General features: G+C 39.1%; 1 protein-coding gene across 2 annotated transcripts; it reads left to right on the top strand.

The window, feature by feature from the left end:
* The first annotated feature begins 887 nt into the window (after positions 1-887).
* On the top strand, positions 888-15,973 carry dync1li2 (dynein, cytoplasmic 1, light intermediate chain 2). 2 transcript variants are annotated; one of them, XM_062423730.1, is made up of 13 exons: positions 888-1,009; positions 1,751-1,824; positions 2,245-2,361; positions 2,457-2,687; positions 6,618-6,781; positions 8,457-8,550; positions 8,755-8,890; positions 9,128-9,239; positions 9,391-9,450; positions 10,170-10,214; positions 10,337-10,454; positions 11,506-11,643; positions 12,473-15,973. In XM_062423730.1, exons 1-13 carry the CDS (start codon positions 924-926, stop codon positions 12,487-12,489), a joined length of 1,392 nt encoding a protein of 463 aa, XP_062279714.1. In that variant the 5' UTR covers positions 888-923; the 3' UTR covers positions 12,490-15,973. The 2 variants fall into 2 exon arrangements, with proteins under 2 accessions (XP_062279714.1, XP_062279705.1); XM_062423721.1 differs by having other exon boundaries at positions 12,468-15,973.
* The last annotated feature ends 1,718 nt before the right edge of the window (positions 15,974-17,691 follow it).

Here is a 17,691-nt window from a genome sequence, read left to right as displayed (position 1 = left end):
ATGAGGGAGATCCTTTCTTATAAAACAAGATTTATCTCTCATTTGAAAATGTATTCATTAGTTCATGTAGATTTTGGAATATAAAATAAAGATTTAAAAGTCTGACATGGGCTTAAATTGGTACTGTGACACAATTTAAGCCCATGTCATGATGTTTACAAAGTATATTAAGAAAATATTGTTTTCAAAGAATTAAAAATAGCAATATATGTATTCAGTAACATGTAAAATATTTTTTAAAAATGAAGAAAAATCCCTCATGGAAAAAATCTTAAAGGTCTGACTTCAGATGTAACCCCCTTTGTAATCATCAACATTTTCATAAGTAACTGTCATTTTTTATCTCAGTAACTGTTACATTTATTTTGTTATTAAATTACGCAACACCGTTGTATTTAACAAGATACTCCCCAACACTGCTTACATTATGAAGGGAACTTCTAATGGCCAGTATGGACAGTATGAACAGGAGAAATTATTACAGCAAGAAAACCCTATTTTAATGTGTATTTGTACACCTGATTATTGTTTTAACACTCACATGAAAAAAATGTGGAGTGAAGTCCTCCTTTAATATTTTGTACCCATGGAAAGCAGTTCAATAAATAACAAAATAAATTCACCCTAATCCACCTGTGTCAATTCCCTAACCCTAACCCTAACCCTAACCCCCCCCCCCCCCCCAAAAAAAAATGTTTCTTCTCATTTATGTAGTTTATTATTATCACGTTATACCATGAAACACTATTATATTATTCATAATTATTAAAGCATTCAATAATGTCACACAGCGGCTGCGCAGAGCTGCACCAGGCGCGGCGTAGCGGTCAATGAATGTAACGTACCCTTGGCCACTTGGATGAAGGCGGTGCTAGTGGTGCCGGAGCAGCAGGGCCTTGCCTTTGTGGTTGTAGAAAGAGAAGATGGCTCCCGTTCTGGAGAAACAGCTCCCGGGCGCAGCCGGGGCAAGCGACAACAACAACGAAGAGGAAGAAGGACAAAACCTTTGGCAAGTTTGCTGCTACACTTTTGACGACCTCACGTCCTCAGAGGGTTTTCTTAGAAAAAGCTCAGACTTTGTGGTTCTGCTTTGTCACTGCCTGTCGCTTCCCATAAAACACCGGCCCGGCTAGCGGTAACATTAGCACTAACTGAAGCTGGGCGGCCAGTGAGCTAACTTTACTGCTGTTAACTACTGCTTTTACATTAATGCCTTTTACTAAAACGGGAAACGCTGTTGAATTAACAAGTCAAGTTAGAGAGAGAGCCTTTAGTGTCATGAGACGCTTTGACAGATCAGTGGTAGCACTTGTATGTAGGATACAACAGGCTAACAGGGACGTACAAGCTAACTAGCAACATAACCGACTCAACGAAGTAAGCAGAAAAATAATGCTGGGTTTTAGTCAATGCTTATCATTAGAGTAGACATCTAGAGTAGACACTCTTTTAATGCGGGCAGCAGTATGTCAGGTTTTAATGGATTTAAGTGAGATCCTCAGCTAAGTATTTGTAACGCACAGGTCAGTGGAGATGACTTATCATTTCCTACTTTATGTGTTGTCGTGGACACATCTCAGAGGCAGGCTAAAGAGGGAAACAATCTCCCTGCAACGCTACATGTAATAGTTATGTAATGTTGTAATGTAATGTTGTGAGAAAAGGGAGCTGTCAATGTGCTACTTGGCTGTCAGATTTAATGGCTAGCGTTAGCTGTCTTTCGGCTTTTCTCATGACTGTTTCTTTGTAGGTCCTCAATACTGAGTGAAGTTTCTACTCGCTCCAATTCAAAGTTGCCATCAGGAAAGAATATCCTGGTATTTGGTAAGTGTTGCTCAAGCTACATGTGTGAAAGCCTCTGCAGAGCTTTTACTGTATATTTGAGGTGGATCAACCCTGAGGGGAGAGGAGTGCCCGCGTACTGCAAACCCACACACACTGGAGAACATTTCTGGCTTCATTTTCAGCTGCAATTCTTCACACACTATTGAAAAGAAGGCATAATAAACACATAAGTACACAGTGCTCTTCTTGGGTGGGTGTGTATTTATTTGGGTGGGCCTTTGAATCATGTGAGGAACACTGCTTTTGACTGGAAGCATTTTTTAATTGATAGTACTTGCACATCATAACCATTATAAGTACAAAAAATGTCTACAACAATATGTATTAAACAATATAAATATGACTACTGGTGGTAATAAACAATGTCATATGTAAGCTGATGAATAAGAAATCTTGCAGGTGAAGATGGATCAGGAAAAACGACACTCGTGGCCAAACTTCAAGACACCGATCACAGCAAGAAAGGGAGGGGACTGGAGTATCTGTACTTAAATGTCCATGATGAGGACAGAGATGGTGAGTTCACCTGCTGTAGCTATTCTGTAGTTTGTAGCCTTTGGAGTTGACAGCATTAACTTATATCATACTCGTATTTTGTATTTCTTTTGCAGACCTTACTCGGTGTAACGTGTGGATCCTGGATGGGGACCTGTACCACAAAGGCCTACTTAAGTTTGCTGTTTCGGCTCAGTCACTACGTGATTGTCTAGCGGTGTTCGTTGCGGATATGTCACGGCCCTGGACCATTATGGAATCACTGCAGAAGTGGGCTAGCGTGCTACGTGACCATGTGGACAAGCTCAAGATCCCTCCTGAAGACATGAGAGAACTGGAGCAGAACAGTAAGTAATGGGTTGATGGGTCCACTAGTGTTTAGTTGTCTGCTGGACTTTACATTTGATTGAAGTATCACTGTGTGTTTATCTCCTATAAAAAGTGGAGACTAACATTAATTATAATGCAAATGATTCACTATGGTGAGGTGGTAATTTGTTATGAAGTCATTTTATGTCTCAAAATGCAAAATCTGAGACAATATCAGGATGAGGCTAAAAGCATACAGCACTCATAAAAAGTGCCTGCAGCATCCGAGGGTCGAAGCAACAGGGGTCTTGCATAATAAGAGCCAGACTCTTTGCTTCATTTGCTGCTTGGGAAAAGGAGAAATTGGTCACCATGTAGCATGAGAGGCTAGCAGTGTATAACATTAAGCATTGTCATGGATGTTTCTAGGTCATCATCAGATAGGCCCATGATCCTCAGCTGTGTGCTCTAGCTTGCAGGCAAGTTCTGCGGATCAATGAGTGTGATGCACTCAGATGTTCTCCTGATAATTTTAGAACTGGTCATCTCTCGCTTATGAACACTTCTTTTGTGTTCAGGAAGATTGTTGCCTTTCAGACAAGTTAGTTGAGTCTGCAGGGTTTTTCAGAGGGTGCTTTTCTGCCTCCAAATTTGCGCTTGTAAGTCTGAAATTAGTTATCACACGAAAAATAAATAAATAATTTCATGTGTATTAGTTTAATAAGGTCTATTGAAAATATCTAGAGCTGTTAGAAATCTTAATGTAATTGCCAACACAAATAACAAGTAGTAACATGTAGTGTTGTCTGCTGGCAAATGTGTGAGAAAGAAACAAGAAGTTGGTGTCAAAGTGAGGTCTAAAGCACATTGCTAATTATACTCTAAGTGGGCATAATTATGTTTAATGGGTCCAACTTCAACTTGATTCATTTAATTATTTTGGTTCAATTAACTGTATTAGTTGAGGATTACTCTAATTGATTTGTACAATGCAGTGGAAAGGAATAAAGCCTGGAAATGATACATTATAGCTTGTAATCTGTAGATGTTGGTTTTATCATTCATTGCAGTTGTATATTAGCATCATAGTGTCTGTTGAAGGTTTTTTTTCTTGAGACTTCACAATAGTTTGGTCAATTTTTGTGGCTTTTTTTGTGTGTATTTGTCAGATTTCTCTCAAGTGTTCCTCCTGCTTTTTCTCTGTATCCAAACAGTGTGACCCCACCCACTGACACGGTCAGCTTTCCAGTTTAGCCGAAGCATGTCATCCAGATAAAGCATCTTCCAGCATGTCAGTTGTGATGTCAGTAGCAGATTGGTGAGACCTAGCCAGATTATGTATGCAGGGACGTGTGTGAGTGAGAGAGACCGGCTGACAGACAGACTGGAAGTATGTGTGAGTGGCTTTTGTCCAGGGAGTCTTGCAGCCGTCTTGCATCATGGTTCCCTCCCCTCCACCATCAGCGTCAGGGAAAGGAAGGGACATAAACTGAGTTTGTCTGAATTCATTCTGTGGGCCGGACGTTCTTGTTGCTGTTACGCTGTAACCAAAGTTGTCTGGCTGCTGGAGTCGTAATCAAGTCAAATTACAGGATCAGTTTATTGCTGGGCCACACACTGATGTGAGAAATGACTTCTCTGGTTTGTGACATAAACAAGAACTGTATTTCAGCCATATTGTTTGACAATGAAATGGAAGCAAAGATCTTAAGTGTTTTTGTTTTGATTCTAGATCAGTTTCACTGAATTTAAAGGAAACCTGATAGCTTTAAATGTTCTTGTCTTGCTGGACTTGTCCTTGTTGCATTCACTGATCTAAAATTTGAGCTTGTTTTAAAATTATCAGAGGGACCAGATTTGTTTTGGCAGTAGTCAGATGGCCAGAAAAGACACCTTTCCTCCTGTCTTAACTGGGACTTCCGCGTCCTGACCTCTTTCAGTAAATTATTAAGTGTCTTATATGTTAATTAGTGGTCAATTAAGCATTGTTTATGTGAGAATAGTTCTATTTAATTATGTAAATAATGCTCAAATTCACTGCCAAATAAAAGACCTACTCTATGTGATATTAAAAATAATGTAATTTTTGAGGCACCATATTGTTATTAAAGCACACTATATTTGATTCATATAAGACTGAGCAGTTCCTGATTATGTGCACTACTGCTGAATGACCTCACCTTTGTTTGTGGGGCAAAGTCTCTTTGTCTTTTTCACGCACGTCTTTTAAAGTGACATGAAACTCCAAGTCTGTCTCTTTAGTATCAAACACGCACCTCCTGCAGGTTTGAACGGTGGCTGCCAAAAGTTGGTCATCTTTCATGTTTTATAGAGAACAGCTTGAATGTTTTCATGGCTAAAACACAATATCAAAAGTTTGAAACCACTCACATTATTTATTTAGTGTAATCTTCTGCTCTTCTGCCTCAGACACCGTTGTGCTCGAGACTGAGAGGGTGTTAATGTTTATTTGCTTCTCCTGCTTAATGATTGTTTTTTTCAGATAGGTTGAAGACATTTTCAATGTAACGTGATCAATAAAGGTTTCGATCTATGCTCAGTAGATTGAGCATTTGAATGATAACAAACACTCATCTTGTCTGCGTTATCGTCAGTTAATCTCCAAGGTGTGTGTCATGTCTAAGGCTCTGCGGATCTCTGCCCTGTGAAGAATTCGATGAAAGTCTGACCTCTCAGTTATTCACAATGAAGCCGAGTCTTCCTTTTTGGATGGTGTAAACTCTGCATGTTAAGTTCCTGGCTCGGTTGGAATAACGTACATACTCAAACCTATTTGTGCATATTTGGATTTGTGTAATCCTGTGTCCAAGCAGGGATCCATGTTAACATAGCTTGTTATGCTAGTTCTCGCTCCTTATACTAAATCCCATGTTTGAAAGTAAAGGAGTTGGCTCAAAAAGCCAAGTCAATCTGGCTTTGTGGGCTGTCCCCGCTGCATTCCCGAAGCTCCTGAGGAAGTAGGCCAAAGCTTCCTGCATCTAAATACCCCCCCGACTCTCACCACAGCTTTGTAAATGTCTGGACAGCTGGGGCAGTACGACAGGGAGGTGAAGGATGCCTTATGTTTCTCTTTTTCTAACGTTTATAAAATTGTGAATACTTACAGTACATAACACATTTTTTTCCAATAATACTAATCTAGAGGAAACAGCAGTTACTTGTTGCATGTGCAATTACATTTATTTTCATCAATGCTGTCATTGGTCAGGTGTTAGCATATATGCCAGTTAAGCACCACAGAGGACTCACGTGTGTTGATCTAATCTTGGAGGCAGAGTACACAACCAGTAACACCGTGCTATAAAAACATATATAAATATAGTTGTGCATCAGGGTGTTGCAGAGGCTACGAGTGTCTGTCACTCTTCAGGGTTACAGAGTTACCACCAGAGATGATGTGCACCTTGAAATTTTACGTCGGAGCTACAGAGATAGTATGTGAAAACCACAATAATTGTGATTTGTCTGCTTAATGTTCTTGTGTTTATTCAGTGTTGGAAGAGTTTGTTATAACAAACAACATAGAGCAAAGGCTCAAATCTTTTTTGATAGGTACTGTAACAACATTTTTCACAGAACGTGTTACTTTACTATTTTCATTTTATAAGAGGAGCAGAAGGGCTGATTTAGACATTTTTATTTATGCCTGCTGGTATTCCATGAGATCTCCTTTTAACAAACACATTTTGCCAGATGATTTTTATATTGAAATGAAAAACGTGTTTCGTGATTTATTTTAAAATGGGGGTCAACTAAACACGAAAACCAAAAACAAGGTGGAAAAACGTTTGTCTATGTCATTTTTAAGAGTTTTGAGACGATGCATGATCATTAAAAGAAAAACGCGGAGGCAGATAAAGACATTGAAAACCGAACTAATGAGCTGTTTTAATGGACTATGTTCACTAATGTTCTGATTTCCTGTTTTTTCCTTGTCTTTCCACAAGTGGTGAAAGCCTTCCAAGAGTACACAGAACCGGAGGATGCCACCCCAGCCTCCCCACAGAGACGGGCCCCGACAGCAGGGGAAGACGAGGCCGTCGTGCTACCACTTGGAGACAACACACTCACACACAACCTGGGCATTCCAGTGCTAATAGTTTGCACAAAGGTTAGTGATGTCACGGGTTAAATCATAGGCTACATGTATATCCAGAGACAACCTAAGGATTTGATGATGTTGTTATAGGAGGTTTTACTAATTTATCAAATTCTTTTACACATGCGCCCCGGTAGTCCGATTTTGAATACCATACAACAATGCAGTGCAACGTTATTGTTCAATTTACTGCAAAAGAGAACAATCTGTGCTAATACATAAAAATTACTGTAATTCTGTTTGGTGTCCATTGAAATATGGTCCTAACCCTTTTGCTGTTTCTATATTTGCAACTTCTCTCGATCCACACAAGCTGCCACTATTGTTTTGCTTTAGAAATGATACTCATAATCCTATCTATTTCCCCGTTTTAAGCAAGGCTTTCTGTGTCCATCAGGTTGAGGAGTTCCTCAAAGTTCTCTTGCTGACTTTCAACAGTATCCTCAGATAAGATCTAAGGATGTCCTGCCTCGCTTTCCTTCGTCCTTAGAATCTCTTTCAGGCCATCTGTAGTCATCTTCTAACTTCTCTAAGAGCCCCCTTGCCAGAAAGCGTTCCTTAACATCTTGGCAGCTGTCCTCGCTGCTGATTTCCTCCAATGGCTTCTTGAATTGCCACCGTGACAAGCACATTGGGCTTACGTAATATCTGTTCCTTACCCATATACGCATTGCATACATTGCTTTTAGGTATGCTTTTACTTCTCTGCTGTGCTGTGTGAGGCACTGTCCTCTAATAAAAAACAGCCATTATACTTGCTTATTAACCCTCCAGGCTAAGACTAGTGCTAAAAAAAAAACCTCCAGTGTAGTCATCAGCAGAGCTTCACGTGCTAACTGTGACTAGAAAATGGTGAATGTACTTTTTGAAATCTTTGGTGCCTCTGTCTAGCCCTTGCCAGAGAAAAGTATTCACTTTGGCAGAAATTGTTGCTTTCAATCACTTTATCTTAGCAACAGATACTGGAAAAAGTCTGAAATCTCTTGACTTTTAATGGTAAAACTTTGTTAGTCTTCTTTTGAACCTTCACCCCTTCGTCATGACTAATCATGGACGCTCCACCAGAGAACCAGTGACAGGAAATACTATTCCTTTTTTAAAATGCTGTCGCCATGCACCCAGCAACCCCATCATGTTTCCCATCTGTTCCTTCACAGAGAAAGTGGATGTGTTTATGCCAGTTGTAGCAGATGTTCAGCAGGCAGCACACATAGAAATATCTTCCCAGAGTCTCCTAAAAGCATGCTTGCACCCATGTCCTCAAAACACATAAGTATAATGGAGGTGTCAATCCTTACAATCCCCACCCACCCCTACCTCAGTCAGCTGCTGTCCTTTCAGTGGCAAGTGAAAAATGTTTTTCTCTAGGCTGACTAATACAACAGGAACAATGCCAAAACAATTGGTTTGTTCAGTTCAGTGATGTGAATGACTTCTTATGGAGACTGTTTTACTTGGTGTTCAAGTGGGAACAAAACAACACCTGGAACATAATAAATGTGTATGTGCAGAAATCTGTTATGATGAGAATGCCATCAAAAAACAATCTAGGTACAACAGGCTTGAGATGCAAAGAAGAGACAGTATTATCTTCTTTATATATACTTGTGAGTTCTGACATTCAAGTGTTTCTCATTAAAATTTGTTTTAATTTCGTATCTCTCTTTCTCTCCCTTTTGCTCTTTAGTGTGACGCAGTCAGCGTATTAGAGAAGGAGCATGACTACAGAGAGGAGCACTTCGATTTCATCCAGTCCCACATCAGGCGATTTTGCTTAGAATGTATCCTCTCACATGCATAAACGATTGTGTTGCCATCATGATGATTCTTGACTTGTCCAAAAAGAAAAAGACCATGCATGAGGGTTTTTATATGGCCCATGATATTTCATTTATTCGTGAAAATAAATAATTCTGTCACTGTTCCCTTGAATCTTCAGTCGCCGTGCTCACCCTAACTGCTGCTGCCTTAACAAGACTTAACAGATGGTGCTGGCTTGATCTACACCTCGGTCAAAGAGGAGAAAAACCTGGATCTGCTTTACAAATATATAGTACATAAGATGTATGACTTCCAGTTCACCACACCTGCCTTAGTGGTGGAGAAGGATGCAGTGTTCATGTAAGTGAAACTGCAGAGGCACTATTTTATCTTATCATTTAGTCTCATCTCTGACTCAAAAATTACTGTCAACATTTAGGTAATAATCAGATATTGCCATTGTTAGACTTGCCCCTGTCAGTTATATCAAACTGAATTCTTATTTTCATTTCAAGAAAACAATTTGCATTTTTTGTCAAGAGCAGAATTTAAATAATGTCACTCACTGTAATTGAACTGTGTTTTCCATTCTTCTAGTCCCTCTGGTTGGGATAATGAGAAGAAAATTGGGATTTTGCATGAAAACTTTACAACGGTGAGACCTGAAGATCCATTTGAAGATTTTATCACAAAGCCTCCAGTACGAAAGGTATGGTAGTGTAAACTCTTCATCTTTCATTACACCCCAAAATACCTATTAAATAACCACATGTCAGTTCTTATTGCAATTGATATTCTACAGTTGACTTTTTATTTACATTATTTTGATGGTTTTATTTTCCCTTTTCTCTACTTCACAGCTGGTTCATGACAAAGAGATAAATGCAGAGGATGAGCAGGTATTCCTGATGAAGCAACAGGTATGAGTCTTTAACACAGTTTGTTTTCTGAAAAGTCCCTATGTTGATTTTTGAAGGCAAGATTTCAAAATCTAAGAAAATGTAATGCCATGAGCTGGTTTAAAAAAAAAAGAGAAAACATCCAGAAATATAGAAAATAGTTTACACTAAGCATGTTACAATATGCAGCTAATACATACACAGTTGAATGCATCTTCCTTGCTTTTCTAATATACGTTTTATTGGTAGCAATAAAGTTGTAACTTACAAACCAGTTTAGCTTAGATTTAATGAGCAGATAGATCCATGGATCAGTCCTTGGTAAGATTTTAGTGGTGGTCCAGAACTGTTGTTTTACCATTAAGTATCTATTGTCTATCGTTCACTGTTTTGTGCTCTTAGACGTCTGGAAACATGTGATCGTTCACCACGGCAAGCATTGCCTTCACTTCCTGTTTTATGAGAAAATGAAGCAGGAAGGCAGTCTAAAAAAAAAACAACAACAAAAACCCCTCAGCTGAGTCTGCAGCTTTGTAGGTTAGTCAGTGTTGATTGCGGGTTAGTTTGTACCAAATTTAGAGTTAAAAAAATTAAATAACCATTTAATTCACGTGTAGTCAAATGTTTTTGTTTGTCCTGTTAATTTAGGTCCAATACTCAACATTTGAATGCACGAAAGAAACTCTTGTTGGAGTTGTAAACCACATCTGAATGACCCCCTTTCACTTTCTTTTCTACAGTCTTTGTTAGCGAAGCAGCCGGCCACACCAACAAGAGGAGCAACCGTAAGTGTCCTTCAAACTTGGCATGCGTTTATTCCTTTTTCTTCCTTCATCTTTTCTCTCTGTATAGACCAACCCAGCTACTTGTTAATGACTGCAGTCTCCCTCTGCTTTCTGTGTTGCAGGAGTCTCCAGGACGGACAACCTCCGGTTCCCCCAGACCTGCGGGTCGCGCTGGCCAACCCACTGTGCCCGGTGGCTCACCGATGGCTGCTGTCAAAAAGCCTGACCCTAACATGAAAGGTAGGAGCTCCGAGACTGCTCATTTTCATTAAGCACATTGAGTTGACATTGTGTATTAAATGCGCTATATAAGTAAAGCTGCCTTGCCTTGCCTTGCCTTGCCTTCTAATTTTCATACCAGAGCACTGAGGATAATTCGTTGTGCTCTAGTGTTTCCTAGTCTGTACCAGGAGCTTGATCTGTCCTTTCCACTCAATTCAAGATTCCCTTTAATCATCAACATTGATTGAATCCAATGTTTTGACCTCTGGGGGAAAGAACGCTTTGATCGCTGTTTTACATTCATCTTTTGGCTGTAACGGCAACACCTTTCCTTAAATGCAGCAATACTGCCTCCAAGAGGCAACAGCTTAAATGATTCACATAACAATAGATTCCTGAGACAAAATATTTACTTATTCTCCACCATTAAGTACAGCAGCAGGCCAGTGCACTTCAACTCAAAAAAAGGAGTTGAGCATTTGGTTTAACTGGATTTAATAGAGATCTGTTAACCCTTACTTATTGTGGTCTACAGTTAAAACTGCATTCTATAGTGGACATTTGTATTGTTTGTATTTCTATTTGATTATTTACTTATATTACTATTTTTTTTAACTCTGCTTCTGTACTGTAACAACTTCCAACACATAAAGGATGTTCGTGAAGTTTTTCTCCAATATCTAAATAGAACATCTAAAAGATAGAGGGTGTCATATGCCGCACAGATTATAAATTCCTCCAAGACAAACTTGTGATTTTAGTGATGGTGCACTGCACATATTACAGTCCAATACACCATCCCTTGATTGTGGTTAAGGGGCTTTTTGTCTTCAACCTTACAAGAAAAACACATGACCTTATTTTGTATGGAGTTAAGTTAACTATATTCAGCAGGAAGTAAATAAGGTTGTTGCAGACTATTAGTTTGGAATTGTAACATTATTTTGGGCATAATAAGCATGATAATCTGTTAATCAGCCTGTGTGCCTAAAAATCATTTTTGAGGTAAATAGCAGTTTATCTTTGACAGTTTTATCTCATTCATCTTAATCTCATTAATCTTGAACAGGCGGGGCTGCCAATGAGGGAGTGCTGGCTAACTTCTTCAACAGTCTGTTGAGTAAAAAGACTGGAGCCCCAGGGAGCCCCGGGAGCCCAGGAGCTGGAGCGGTTGGAGCTGGAGTGCAAGGGTCCGCCAAGAAAACAGGTACAACCTCTTACGTCAGTGCTGTCCTGACCTCTAATATCAGTGAAATCAGCTGTTCCGTTTCTTTGAGGTACCTTTTATCAAAACAGTTACAAAATTTAAATGGTGAAATTTAGCTGTCCTGTATATTTAGATCTGCTTTAGAGATTTAGAGTTAGAACAAGGCTGTGGACCATTTTGCTGTCTGGAGCTTTATCTCTGCAGCCTGAAAGAAGGTTAAAAAAGGACAAAAAAGAAAGGTTGCCTCTTTGACTGAACTTCTGACAGCTGAAGGAACTTGTGACAGGCCTGTATGCACCAAACCTCCAACCATAAACCCCCCCATTAAACTAATATCAACTTTTCACATCATATACCACTGCTATGTTGCTCAACTAATTTACCTGTTGTTATTCGAGTAACCTCTGCTGTTTTGCATGTCAGCAGTGCTTATTTTCAGCTTTGTTATATTAAGTATAACAAAGTCAAACAGTGAATGTGAAATAGTTGAATGTACTCAGTGAATCACTGAGGGGAAACATTGCATAACTCATCTCTCTGTCTGAGACCACTGACATGCACTTTTTGTTCCAGTGTCTAGCAATATTAATATCTCTGAGAGCTCACTGAAAGGATCGTGCATGAGTACATGTTGTACATGTCAGATGATTAGTTTTGCATGCGTGTTAACTGCGGCAGAGAGCCGCCAACCTCCAGCATGGGATCGCATCACCATCCAACCCCCCAGCCCCCATCCATCCGCTTGCTGGCTGTAGAAAACTGTTTATGAATACACAGAAGCTACAGGAGATTACTTTTGGGCTTTGTCTCCCGTTTTTTCCAAGGGCAGAAGCCGGGTTTGACTGATGTCCAGGCTGAGTTGGACAGGATGACTCGCAAACAAGACTCAACGGTTTCAGCTAACAACATACCACCGCCGACAGAGAACGAAGCGTAAAGGCAACAAAAACAGCTGCATCGTCCACTGCGTTAATACTCTGGAAAATTACATGTACTTGTGAGCATAAAAAAAAGAAATTGACCAAATTCCCAATGTCTATATCAGTCAGCACACACACACAGTGGTTTCACCTAAATGAGTTTCGGATGCTGTCAGATAATTTGGTGTTCTGGTGAGATGGGAAGAGAGAGATCAAAGAGATGGAGGTGTTAATGAGATGATAAGTGCTGAAGGCTTGGCTTTATTTCTGTCCTCTCTTCCACTGTAAATGTTATTTTGTGAGGGATGTCAGTTTATGGAAATGTGTGCACACTCCCTGGCAACCAGCCTGATGCGCTGGGCTGCAGGCCCCCCAGTTTCTGGGGTTAAACACCAACTCCTCATGGGTTTAAAGAGTGGAAATATACTGTTCCGGTGGCCTCTGGTTCAGTTTATCTCATGGAAGGAATTTGGTTGTGATTGGAAAGGTATTTAAACTTTAAATAGATGAATTGAGAAAGTCATTAAAATACTTGCAAACATATGTAGTATGTAAAAATTGTTGGATATGATACTGTTGTATTTATACAAAGTTCCTCCTTTTTATTTTATTTTTGTGCACCATTTATTGGGTTTATGGAAGCATTCATCTGTATCACGTAACATGTTAAAATGCCACTGACGTCATGACACTAATGAGATGTCCAGATAGCTGACAGCATATCATATCATTCGCCCTAGTCATCTCGAAGGATTCTGTAAATATTAATACGAAAATTCTATTCAGGTTCACTTTGATTTTGTATAAAAATGCAATCCTGTTCAAATTCTGAAAATGGCTTCTTTGACTAAATGAGACTGGTTGGGATTTGACAGGCTTTGAGGTTGCAACAGAATCGCTTCTTTAGCTACAGGTGTGTATATTTGGGGAGGGTGGTTGGGCAGCATCTTTCCTACTATAACTCCCAAGTGCCTCGCACAGTTAGCTGTTTGTGTCATAGTAGATGTGCTTGTCTACATAAGAGGAAATGCACTGTAGCACCATCGGTTAAAAAGGTTTTTTTGTCCATTTTTTGTCATCCAAATAATTTATTTCTTTTTACATTTTTGTTAATGTACAACAAGCCTGTGGTTTCTATTATTTTTCACAAATAAGATTTCTGTGGCCTAGTTGATAGTGTTCATTAGAGCAATAGATTGAATGCCTTCATACAAACTGTAAAGGCTGCTGATATTAAGAAAAAACCACGTGATGGAACTTTTTGGTCCCCCAGATGAACACTTGCTGTGGTTGAAACCATTTGCTTCGCAGCCAAAACACACACACTCACACAAACACTCACATACACACACACACACAATGATTTGCTGTGGTTTGAACAAAATGAAATATTGTATCATTCAGTGTTTAACAGCACTGTGGTCCTTTTTGGTGTCACGTTTTCTTCACACTGTACTTCGCATGTCAGTTAAAACATTCCCAGTTTCTACATGAAGTAGCTGTAGAGATGTCCCTGTAGGAAACCTGTTTTTCAAGTCAGATTTTTTTGGTTTGGTCTCTTTCAGTGCCCGATTTAAAACAACGACCTTTTGCCTTCAATGTACAGCTAATAGTTTGTCACACTGGGCGCCCTGCCTTCACAGGATTGCTCCTAATTAATTTGTGTGTCCTTAAGGGGTTGCTTAATTGTCTTATGTAATTTCTTTTCTTTAAAAAAAAAAAAAAAAAAAAATTAAAACCATTATACTGTACCATATCAGATAATCTGTAATAATACGTATGGTTTCATGACACCATAATCTAATCAAAATGAATTAAGTGTACATTATCATTTTTAAGTCTGAATGCAAGGCCCTACTTAATCCTATGGATATTGTTTATCAGTAGCTTTCACAGATGTCATGGTAAATGTGAAGAGAGCAGCTATTTGCTATTCAACTGGAGTGAATTGGAACATGGAACCAAAGATGCATATTATTCTCTATTTTCAGCTTTTATAGTCGGTAGTCATCCATAAGATTAACCAGTGGCCATTTTTCTCCTCTCTTTCATTGAGCACTTGCATTCCAAACTTATGGTCTGCCTTTTTTTTTTTTTTTGCATACCACCCTATAAAAATGGTAGAAATGCCTTAGTCCACTCAACCATATCTGCTATTTCAGGAGTTGGAAGGAAAAGAAATACCATAATTGTGTTACAGTTGTTTAAAATGGTGCAATGCAATTACGGTTTAATATCATTTCTAAACAATTTGCTCTTTGAGGGAATAACCACCAGACCATATTTGTGTACAGTCTACTTTATGCATGATTTGATTTGTTGTTAAAGTGATGCTCCACAATTGCTCTGGGTTTATTTTTGATCAAAATTAAGCTCTTATTGTTTTTATTTTTTCCTTTTTTTTGTGACTGGGTGGAATGTGCACCTGAGGGTCTGTTGCCGAAGTGGATGAAATACAATTATAAGAACAGCCAGGAGCAGTACCACCACATGTTGAAATACGCACTTTTCCATGGACACTTGTATCAATTCCCTGTTGCTACAGTTTAAAGATACAAAATGCATATTTTCCTTTTTGCCTTGCCTTTTAGAACATTTAGTAATGAATTTAGAAGTTAACCTACTCAGTAAAATTGCATTATTTATCTGCAGTTGCTGCTTAAGTTATGGAAGGTGCCCCTTGTGGTTAACTATGGAATAACACCCTTTCTGCTGATGGTATTGTGATTTTTAATATCAATCCTCTAGAAATCATTGTACAAGGGATATTTTTGGGACATCTTGATGTAGATAAACCAAATAAATGTCCATTCATTTTCAGGTTTGTCATTTTTTTGCCCATGAAACGTCCCTAGATTGTGTTTACATCCTAATAGACATGTTTTTGTTGTCAAATATGGTTTTGCCCATAAGACACTTTCTGTTTAAAGGAATATTGACCCCACCAATTTGTCCTACTGAAACGTGGCCACACTTTTTAAAATTGGTATTTAGCTGAGTGGAATGAAGCGCTCTTATGCTGCTTGGTTTCAGAGTTGCACCTACTCTTTGTAAAGATTTGGATGTTGCTTCCAGGATTGAATAATGAACAGATGTTGTAACTTTTGTACTCAAACGTCAGTTGAAAGCAACTGCCTCCTCACATCTTAACTGAATTGCCTTCAACCACTATCGACAGTCTACATCTATATAAGACTAAGAGCTTCTGCTTCCAGTCCTTTTATATCCAGGATATCAAGACATTGTAAGCACATGGCTGGCTGCATTTTTGTGTCCTGAATTCATTCAGAAGTTTGATTGTATGACTTTAACACAACTCTGTAGCCTCCTAGCTGCCATGTGGATTCTAGCTTCTTATGCCGACAAAGATAAGGAACATGTTTATCAGACCCCTGGCTTCAATAAAACCAAGAATCCAAACTTTGCTTGACTTTGTGTTTATCTATATGTGTATCATTATTACTCTCACATTACAACTGAAGGTTTCTAGAACATTTATATTATATTAGCCTACTTGAACCTCCACATTTACGCACAAAACAATGACACTGTCATGTTACCATTTAATTCCAAGTATGGTACAGATTGCACATTAAAACAAGGGATAGCAAGAAATGTTCATTTAAAATGACCAAATTATTGCTTTATGAGACTCCATCAGAGGTTTTGACTGAACATTTCAGTAAAAAATTCAAAAATCACAGACATCAACCAAGTTTTAAAAGCTCAAAATGTAAGATTAATATCATAGTTATAATGTGCTTACAGACCCAAAACAGCCAGAACAAATCAAACCGTTTCTTTATGAACTGAAAGTATTTTCCTTTTTAAGACTATGATTTTTAGGATAAATCTGCACTTTTTAGCATAAGTTATTTGTGCAGAGTGATCACCACTCCATCCAACTCAGTCTTTGAGTCCAAACCTGATAAAAGAGATTTCCACAGCCTTACATCTATGCAGTATTTCACCTTTATAGCCTGAAAACTCAAAATGAAGTGACATACTGCAAGGTTCTAAGGGTGCAGAAATATTTTATCAAGCAAAGGTGGTTTTCCATATAATAACTTTGTATAACACTAAAACATTGGAGGCAATACGCAAACACCATATACTTATCCAGCATTTTTATCCTCCATCACACAGACAACCTTTCAATACCACTAAAAGCCGTAGGAGGGCAGTGAGGCACAGGGAAGCTCATCCAGCTAAAGAGGCCAATCCCTCGATTCTGAAAGTTTTCTTGACATGATTGACATTGAAAAAAATCCAGCATGTTTGCTGTCAATAAACTGCCACACCTGCAACACTCAATTTAAAAAAGAAATAGTTGCAAACCATGAAAACACGACTGTAATGCAATGCAGCCATATTCATTTGTTTATACGGATATTTTATATTTTAATATTTAATGTCTAACTGTTAGAGGGATAATGGGGGTAATACTCTACTAGTAATGCAGCTAAAATAGATTAAGATTGTTACAGTGATACCCCGGATGATAGAGTAGAATATGAACTCCTAAAAGAGAGAACCGCAGCCAGTCACACTATAATCTTTTCTGGAGAACACAAATAATTTCATCAGGCCTGGTTGGAGGGAACTTGCAGGCTGCAGAGTTTTATCGACGACGAGAAAAAGGGACCAGACGAAGAGAAAGAGGAGCCGTAAAAAACGCAGCAGAGCTCGGTGCTGTCGGCGTGGTACCGGCTGGGTTCGTTTTGCAGGCTGTTTGGGAATACTTAAACCGGGCGCAGAGCCGACACAAGAATGTGCAGTTTTTCGGAGGGGCGGAGACAAGCCTGCTTTGCATCCATAGCGAGCTGAGCAGCGTATAGGCTGCCTGCCTCACTGTAATGCTGCTGTACAGACGAGCCTAATTAAGTTTACAATAGGACACAATACGGTTCTCTCTCGGTCCTTCTGGGCCGTGATGGGTGCGTGTTTTTCGGTCGCAGAGAAGACTCACACAGCCGGGTTGGCTTATTTTTCGGTGCTGCTGAACTAACCAGAATCTTCCATGGTAAAAGCGACACTGGGACTCAAACAAGTGACCCGCCTGAGTTATTTTTTTTGAGAGAGAGAGAGAGAGACTCAACATTGTCCGCAGTAGGAAACATCGCAGGGT

Source organism: Scomber scombrus, chromosome 1 (assembly GCF_963691925.1).
Source record: "Scomber scombrus chromosome 1, fScoSco1.1, whole genome shotgun sequence".
Lineage (NCBI taxonomy): Eukaryota > Metazoa > Chordata > Actinopteri > Scombriformes > Scombridae > Scomber > Scomber scombrus.
This window is presented reverse-complemented; position numbering and strand designations above follow the sequence as displayed.

Coding starts and splice junctions, on each gene's coding strand:
- dync1li2 (XM_062423721.1), top strand. CDS start 924: ATGGCTCCCGTTCTGGAGAAACAGCTCCCGGGCGCAGCCGGGGCAAGC. Junction 8,891..9,127: donor GAGAAGGATGCAGTGTTCAT/GTAAGTGAAACT, acceptor CCATTCTTCTAG/TCCCTCTGGTTGGGATAATG. Junction 11,644..12,467: donor AGGGTCCGCCAAGAAAACAG/GTACAACCTCTT, acceptor GTTTTTTCCAAG/GGCAGAAGCCGGGTTTGACT.